We start from the raw sequence: 9144 nt of genomic DNA on the forward strand, positions 1-9144 counted from the left end.
ATGTTTTTCCACATGGGCACTATGCAATATGATTGGTCTGGGTATATAAACCTGGGGGGGTGTCAACAAATGACCAGTTTAAATTGAAAATGAGGTGAATATTTTCTCATGGACCTCGGTATGGATGTCTAGTATTAACACACTGTGTGTCAACAAATGACAGTTGAAGTGAGGTATTTTCCATGTACCTCGGTATGGATGTCTAGTATTAACACACTGTGTGCCAACAAATGACAGTTGAAGTGAGGTATTTTCCATGTACCTCGGTATGGATGTCTAGTATCAACACACTGTGTGCCAACAAATGACAGTTGAAGTGAGGTATTTTTTTACGGACCTCTTTTTGCTGATAAAATGTAAACACTTTTTTATCTCGCTTTGTTAGTAAAATGTTTGATCTTCAAAATAACAATATCAACATAATTCAAGTGAAATTTATGTTAAGTGATGTGTCTTTAAACGGAAAATGAAGACATTGTAATGATATCTTAACGGGAACCTGGTGACCTCTCTTTCCGTTAGAAAAATCAGTAAGAGGACGGGTACCTCTCTTTGCTAGGTAAACCGGTATGTGTGTGTGTGTGTGTGTGTGAGAGTGTGTGTGCGTGCGTGCGTGTGTGTGTGTGCATGTGTGTGCATGTGTGTATATGTGTATGTATGTAATGTGTACCATTCCCATGTTTGTAACTACATGTGTGGTGCTTATATGGGTGTATTTATATGATTGTAAGGAAATGTTAACATAAAATTAATGTAAAGAATGATAAGAAAACTGCTCACATCAATGAATTATTCTCTTGTGCATGTGTGTATATGTGTATGTATGTAATGTGTACCATTCCCATGTTTGTAACTACATGTGTGGTGCTTATATGGGTGTATTTATATGATTGTAAGGAAATGTTAACACAAAATTAATGTAAAAAATGATAAGAAAACTGCTCACATCAATGAATTATTCTCTTATCTGAGTGAAAAAAAAAAAAAAAAAAAAAGTCGTGGTACCCATCGGACCGAAAGCTTTCTCATTATAAGATCCTTGGTCACAATGGAATGGAATGTACTCTTTCCTGTGAAATGCCAACTGACTACTGGCTATATATCGTTCTGTGACTCGTCTGTCAGTCATAACAACATCATAAACTTTATTAACCATTTCAGGGGTTGCAACATGGACAGGCCATCCAGAAAGGGGGTCATCCTCAAGGCTCTGTCGGCCGCGCTTAAATTCCGCCACCCACTTTTTCACTGTAGCATACGAAGGGGCATCATTCCTTAGTGTTACTAACATATCATTATGTATATCCTGAGGTGTTAAACCTTTTTATGCAAACATTGGATCACTGCTCTTACACCGATTTCGTCCATTTTGCAAAAGCCCTTTGTCTCGTTTACCTTAGAGTGCTACCTCGTCGATATAAACTAAACAAATGAGACCAGTTCTTGGGTACACGGCCCAATATAGTCAGAGAAAAGTAGGACTTCAAAAGAACATCCTTGAGTACCTCCTTCAATACGATACTCACAACATGTCAATCAGCCCTCGTTTTGTGTATATTCGCAATAACTATTGTGTATATTCGCAAAAAATGCGTATATACGCACAGATTACATTTGGCACCAATGGGCTTCCGTACTTTAATGTGCACTGTCAAGTAATATTAATTGATATACAATTGTACTTGAAGGTAAGGATATAGATTAAGATTTGAGAATGACATCAATATAATAAGAGCTGGATGTACACAAAGACAATATGTTAACTTTTATGCTCTAGACTTCCGTCACCATTGTCATTTTGAGGACGTCCGTGTGAAATTACAGCTGTGTGCGGGACACTTGGTTCATTCCAATATTTGAAAAAAAGTCAAACCTACGTTTCGTATTGATAGCAATGGGCGTATCAGCTGACACGAACAATACATACATTAAATATACGGCAGTCTGTAGCGGTGTAATTTTGACCGCGATAATCCGGTAAACTCATAATCCGGTCGGGCAAACACATCTGTCGGGAAAAATCACGATCCGGACCGATTCTGGCCTGGAACGAAAATATCCGGATTGACGCACTCCATTGCAGAACGGACAAACATTACATAATGAACACTAGTAAACAGTCGGTAGTAAATTAGTTCGCTGTCATTGATGAAATTCCATATTACAAGTAAACAGCTATTAACTTGTGAGGTCTATAAATAGCTTCGTCCATAACACGACAGTGTAAATTTCAGTTCACACCGAAAACCTAGCAGTGCAGGAGGGAATTGAAGCTTGTTAACAGTAAGTGTTTGGAGATTTTCAGTTTCAGGACTGGACTATACTATAGTATAAAGACTAGACATTGTGTTATAACTAATAATTTTTACATTTTATCATGTAAGTAACTCAATCTGTCCTTATTAATTGGCGTTTCAAGCCTCCACACAGCTAGCTTGCACGCCATGGTTATTTTAGTAGGTGCACGGCTCAGAGCATAATACACATATGTATATTTCGTGCTCCATTGCATTTTGCAAGTTGTATCATCTCAAGATATAAATCGAATAATGTTTGGGGTACATAAAGTCCCACCTGTCGACAGCCGAGCGGGTCGAGCATGACTTAAAATGAGGCCAGGCATGAAAAGTAACTTACTTGACTTTGCTTGTTATGTTGTGATTTGACATGGGTTAGAATATACTCATGTTCCGGCATTTTTCAACCTATGTTTTTGTTTGTTTTGTTTTTACCGGCCGCCTCCTAGGTATTGACAATTTAGGCCCTTAGCATCACTGACGAGTCCTAGAAAGCCAAATCAGCTTATTTTTCAACACACAATTCGAGTGTAAACACGATTACTATATTTTTTACCGTAAAATACATTCAAAATGTCAAAATGTTACATTTCGCTCCCGTCCACGCGTGGTCAGGTGGCGCAGTCATTACACTAGCCTTTCACCTTAACGACCTAGGTTCGATTTCCCGATCCCGACCATGTGGTTACCCGGGTACTCCGGTTTCCTCCAACAGTAAGATTCGCGCGCTTCTATCTTGGCCAGCAAGAGTAGTTAATATAAGTTGCTACATCTTAAAGGGACATCACGGTAAAAACGTTGTTATTTTCATTGAATGTACTTCTGTGCTATCCCAATATTTAAAGTCGATCCTCATGTCCAGATTGACCGCTCGATTTAGTTGGGAATCCCCCTCTAAATTTAGCTTGGAAATTATTTTTAAATCTTCATGTGACTGTTTTGAAATCGAGGTATTTTCATTTGTAAACACAAACACACGATAGCTTACAAGCCGAACTATTCCATCTGGGTTAGTTGGATAACGATGTTATACATTGGTTTAAATTTTATAATAACACGTTCTACATATATTCCGACGCAAATATGTATGTGTATATAAGTGTAAACACGGTACATATAGAATAGTAATAGTAGCGATGTACTGGTACAGACTGCATAAATATTACCGAGTTTGTTATGGCCAGCTATCCAACAATCAAGCAGAATACGAGCAGTCCTATTACTGCAGTAATTTTTTTCATGTTTGAACTGTTCCAATCTATTGTACTGCTTCCTAAGTGTAATTCTAGGATTGTCTTTGACCCATTTTGCTATTATTCTCTTTGTTGCGGAAGCTGTTACCGTTTTCAACCGCAGTCGATTCAGATGGGAAGCCATTTTTGTTTTCAGGTGTTGTAGTTTGTTATGCGCAGTGTTATATTATGCCACAACATTTACATATCCAGTCTGTTGATCAACGAATTGTGATAACCTTTTTATAATCAATAATTGATGTTTTATGTACAGATATCATCAAATTCGAATGGTTATTGTTCATAAGGTTATTTTTTTGATATATACGCAATTGAATGATCAATACAAAATATAAATTAGTCTACCGTTACATCCTTTTAAATACAGTTTTATTTTTAACGCGAAGTCAACATGTGTTACTGTAGAACTAAATTCAGTGGCTGTTGGTAGATGTCCATAGGTGTATGCTTCCAATTCACAGTCGAATGTTAATGTTTCAAATTGATGACATGTTATTTATAATTCTATGTGAATAACACACAAAGCGAATAATAAGCATGGAACTGTTTCCATATATGAAGGTTATTTTCATGTTTTAATGTTTCTTTCAGAGTTCTTACACACAAAGACAGTCACAAAGATGGGGTCGAATAAATCACTTGATTGGATAGTCGACTTAGACAATGCACATGATCCAAAATATGGGGAGCCATTTCAAGTACCAATCGTAGCAGCCACCAATGAAAACTTCAAAGAATACGGCAATTTAGTTACAGACTTTGACGCCGAAGAGGTTGAAATCGTTCCCTGGCCTGTAATGGGCAGACGGCCATTATGCAATGGAACAGGTATATTCGGCGGAGTCGCTGAAGGTGACTTTCTTCATGAATGGGTTGGTGACAAATGTAAAGCTACAAGTACGGCGATCGGTTGGGGGGTCGACAGTGATTTTTTCATATGTCGATTAGGAAAAGGCGTCGATCCGGACCACAAGACGAGGGTTTTGGTTCGGGAAGCAAATAATCACCCCGACGGAAGTCAGTGTTTCTTCCCAAAGGAAAAACTTCCATTTGTGGCGCTGTTTGCTCTTCCTGGCGATGACGTCAAGTTAGAAGATTTCATGGCGTTCTACTCGGATGGGAGTTTCGGATTTCATATTCGACCGAACGTTTGGCATCAGCCCATGATTCCTGTGAGTCAGAAAGCAGTGTTTAGGAACAAACAAGGCGCTGTCCACGCATGCGTTGGTCTCGATACCGTCAATGAGTTTGGGAGATTTCTCTCTGTTCCTCTCAAAATTCACAAAGCGGAGTGATGCAAATTATGTACTAGCTACATAGGCTAAGTAAAATCTTTGACTTTGACCTTCATTTAATGTCACAAAAGGTCAGATGATGAAATCTTGACAATTTTGACTATATGTAAAAAAAATAATTTCACAACACATTTTAAGGAGTACATCTTAATTAAGAAAACTGGTATGTTTCAATGTCGTGTCGTTAAAGGTCAATGTCATTGATATACATATAGAATATTTTTGAACATTTTCAAACGATTATACACTCAAATCCCATGATATTAGAAAATAGGTCAATTCCAAGACTACGAGGTCAAGTTAAGATAAACAAGTACTGATTGTAATGGGAACCATTACAGATGTCCCCCAAACGAGCCCACAGTGCTATCATTGTATTCAATATCACTCATAATCCGTATACAAGTTGTTAAATTCATGATATAGAAAGCACTCAGGTCCCTAATAAAATTTATACATACCTGATTTACTAACCACCATGCAATTCATTGTATTCTGTATAAAGTCAGTGTTATCGTCATCTTGAAGCATTTAATATTTTTTCCTTGTTACTTAATTCAGTGTAATATGTTTGTGTCAAACACCTTTATATCTTTGGTATTAAGGCTGTTAAATAATTGAAAAAGAAACAGCTATTTGGGTTTCTTTAATAGGCAATTTGATCGTATAGGGGGAAAGGCGTTAGCACAACACCAACCCACTATATGTAAAATGGCCAAAGTAGTTCTTGCTCCAATTGCTTCAAAGTTATTCAGTGTTTTTTTTGTTGCTCCCATTTTCTATGTATTTTCCAAGTCTTTCCAAAAAAGGCCAGTTTTTCATAAGTTCCTCCTGTTTTCTGTGTATTTCATAAGTTTTTCCTTAAAAGCTAGTTTTACATATAGGGGAAAAAGCTTCAGCACAACACCAACCACACTATATGTAAAATGGCCAAAGTAGTTCTTGCTCCAATTGCTTCAAAGTTATTCACAGTGTTTTTTGTTGCTCCCGTTAAAATTGTACCAATCAAAGACCACAATTTTGCTAGCATAGCAACCAACCTTTTCGAAAGTGTTTCCATGTTGTTCGCTATCCCTCATAACCCCTATGTACAAATTTTCATCTTAATCCGACGACATTTAAATTTCGACCAATCAGAGGCCACTATTTTGTTCCCATGGCAACTGGGCAACTGACCTTTTTGAAAAGGTTACCATGTTGTTCACAATCGCTCATAACCCCTATGTACCAATTTTTAGCTTAATCCGACATCATCTAAATTTCGACCAATCACAAGCCACCATTTCATTACCATGGCAACAAATCTTTTCGGAAATGTTATCACGTTATTCGGCATCCTTAAAAACCCATATACACCAATTTTCACTGAAATCGGAGACCGAAATCTAAAAACAGGAAGTGGGCTCTTGCGACCATCTTGGATCTCTGATCGCGAAAAAAACACCTGGTTGCACACCCCCATACACTAACGAGTATGTCTGTGAAGTTTGATGATGATCATCCCAGTAGTTTCTGAGAAAAGCGTCGAAAATCTCCGCGGCGGAAGAAAGTGGAAGAAATAAAAATAATGATTAAATAAGTATTGATATAATAATCCGAATTTTTATGTTAATGACCGTAGCGACTAAACAACAACTGTTCTGATACATAATGACAAAATTAGATGATCTGACCACACGGGAACATTGAACGATGTTTACTTGCCGAAATATACGCAATTTAATTCCAATCCATACCGCCTCGCAGCTTCTGGTCGCCATCTTTGTTCAAATCAAAGCATCTGTGCGTTTGAAAGAGTCAGTACTGCAAAGCTTCTAAACGATCTTGTGATGCAAATTTTAAGATTGTAATAGAAACGAAATATGAATTTTAAAATGATTTGATTTCAATTACTTATGCTTTAGGTTAGCGAATCGTAGCATTTCATTACGATGAAACTTTAATATTGCACTCAATACTGATCACAATATTTTTATTTAGACATTTTTTATTTCTTTCGCTTCATTTCATTTTAGTGTTGATTTAGATTTCCCAATAAATTCGCAGGAAATGAATTTGATGACGTAACCGGAAGCCCACATGCTATTAGAACGTGACCCGGAAAACATGACGATAATAAAACAGAAGATCATTGAACATTACCGGATTATTTTCGCATTTTTTGAGACACCAATATGCCAAAATACAACGGAAGGTAACACGGATTTTGTTCATAGCTATCGTATCATGTAAAACGAACAGTCATTGCGAAAATAGCTGTATTTGTTTCACCTAGTTGGGCTAGACCTACTTTCGTTTTACAGTTTAGTAGGAGTTTACAGATATGGTCATATAAATAATTCATCCTCTCAACCATAGTCGATCTAGTTACTTATCTGCGGGATTTGTCTATCAAGAATATTTGTACTTCTCATGTACAGTGCATCTTTGTTTAATTTGACTGATCTGCAGGTCTGATCTCACTACCCTCAGCTGACCCTGACACAGGGGCATATGACTGGAGCTCATAGCCTGTCATTCTACTCTTTGACTCACAAACTGTCACAGGTTTACTGGTCATGAGTTACAGGGTAAACGGCATATATGCCATACTTTCAGGAGACCAATAAGGGAGATTGATGATTATTTTAAGGGAGTTTTGCCTAAAATAAGGGAGATTTGTGCGTGACATGAATATCAACATTTTTACTCAATTTTAAAGCAATAAACTAATTTTGAAAGTGATGAAGAATATTTATATTTATTTTGGATATCAATCACACTGTATATGCAAACAACAAAAACGGACACATATGTGCAGGTATCAAATGTGTCACAAATTTAAATAAGTCATAGGTAAACAGACATGTAACAGGATAAAGAGAAAACGTAGTATCGAGACCGGGGTTCGAACCCAGGACCCTCCAAATTATAGACGGACACTCTACCACTGAGCTACCTGGTCGTCGATGATCAACCCAGTCCAGTTCCGCAACATTCCTCCCTCCTTTTATCAAGTCTTCGCCCCAAAGACAACAAGTTCGGCTATCCCGTTGCTTTAGCATCCTCCCAATGCTTTAAACAAGGATTTGCTGGCTCGCAAAATATGTAACAGGAGAAAGATAGTAGCCAGACCAGGGTTCGAACTCGAGATCCTGCAAACTCTTGACGTACAGCACTACACTCGACCACTGAGCTACGTACATTTGTACCTGGTCATTGATCGATGATTTATTCATTTTCATGAAATAATCCCAAATTGGCTTAGAGGATGATACAATTTTTATCCATCAATGCCTCCACTACGGATCGAACCTGGGAACTCTGGATAACTACTCTTCTACTCAACCAACACACATGTACTCGATATCAAAATAAATGTTTGGTTATGTATTGTTCAATGCACATGTATAACTTCTCAACAGGGGTCATTTATAATTATGGACGGCCTTCCCTGGTAGTGACATACATGTGTGTGATGAATGTGTGCATTAATACAAGTTTCAGGAGTATGCGGTATGTTCGTGTTTGTATCCATGTGGTATTAATGTGAAAACTTTTTTTTTTTTTTTAATTGTTCCAGCACTGGCAACCTAGGTATTTCTTTCCCTTTAGCTAAAGAAGTTCGCTATCAATTGAATCTCTTTCATTTGATCATATTAAAACAGAGAATATTTCCCCAAATATTATGTATATGTACCTTGTATTACTGACCAGGATGTTTAAACGGGAATGGACTACACATTCTGATCAAATATTTGCATAACATAATTACATAATTGTTTTGGGGGAAAAAAGCATTCAAGATTTTTTTAAGGGTCAGTCGGGTTAGCAGAGACAAAGTTTTTACTGTATTTGGCCTATTAGTCTAAGTCATGAAAATGTGAAACTAAAAACAAAAACTTTGGTTATTGAAGATCAGAGAAATGCCAACAACAAATTTAAAAAGAATGGCATGGGTTTTTTTTCAGTCAGTTCTGATGGTCTGTGTAAGCATGGTATGAAGATGTAAAATTAAGTTCATTTTACACAATTACCAGCTTTGATTGTCTAAATTAAGTTCATCTGTGTGTTTTTTTTTGTGGGGTTTGTTTTGTTTTTGTTTTATAAATCCTTGCAACAACTTTTTAAGTCATGTAGATATATAAAAGAATATGATTCTTGACAACTTGACAACAGTAAGAATTTAGCTTCAAAAATACAGTGCGCTCCACATCATATTGTTTGTTGACATGTTTCTGTTACATTTTCACAATTAATTCATTTCTTTATTAGAATACTGTGTTATATATTTCTTGAATCCACTCGAACATAGAAATA

General features: G+C 36.9%; 1 protein-coding gene across 1 annotated transcript; it reads left to right on the top strand.

Moving 5' to 3' along the window:
* Positions 1 to 2185: 2185 nt before the first annotated feature.
* LOC117316636 lies at positions 2186 to 5372 on the top strand. Its single transcript, XM_033871315.1, has 2 exons — positions 2186 to 2283; positions 4142 to 5372. The coding sequence occupies exon 2, from the start codon at positions 4171 to 4173 to the stop codon at positions 4843 to 4845; it is 675 nt and encodes a 224-aa protein (XP_033727206.1). The 5' UTR covers positions 2186 to 2283; positions 4142 to 4170; the 3' UTR covers positions 4846 to 5372.
* Positions 5373 to 9144: the final 3772 nt, after the last annotated feature.

The sequence above is a fragment of the Pecten maximus genome, chromosome 18, assembly GCF_902652985.1.
Source record: "Pecten maximus chromosome 18, xPecMax1.1, whole genome shotgun sequence".
NCBI classification, from domain to species: domain Eukaryota; kingdom Metazoa; phylum Mollusca; class Bivalvia; order Pectinida; family Pectinidae; genus Pecten; species Pecten maximus.

Coding starts and splice junctions, on each gene's coding strand:
- LOC117316636 (XM_033871315.1), top strand. CDS start 4,171: ATGGGGTCGAATAAATCACTTGATTGGATAGTCGACTTAGACAATGCA.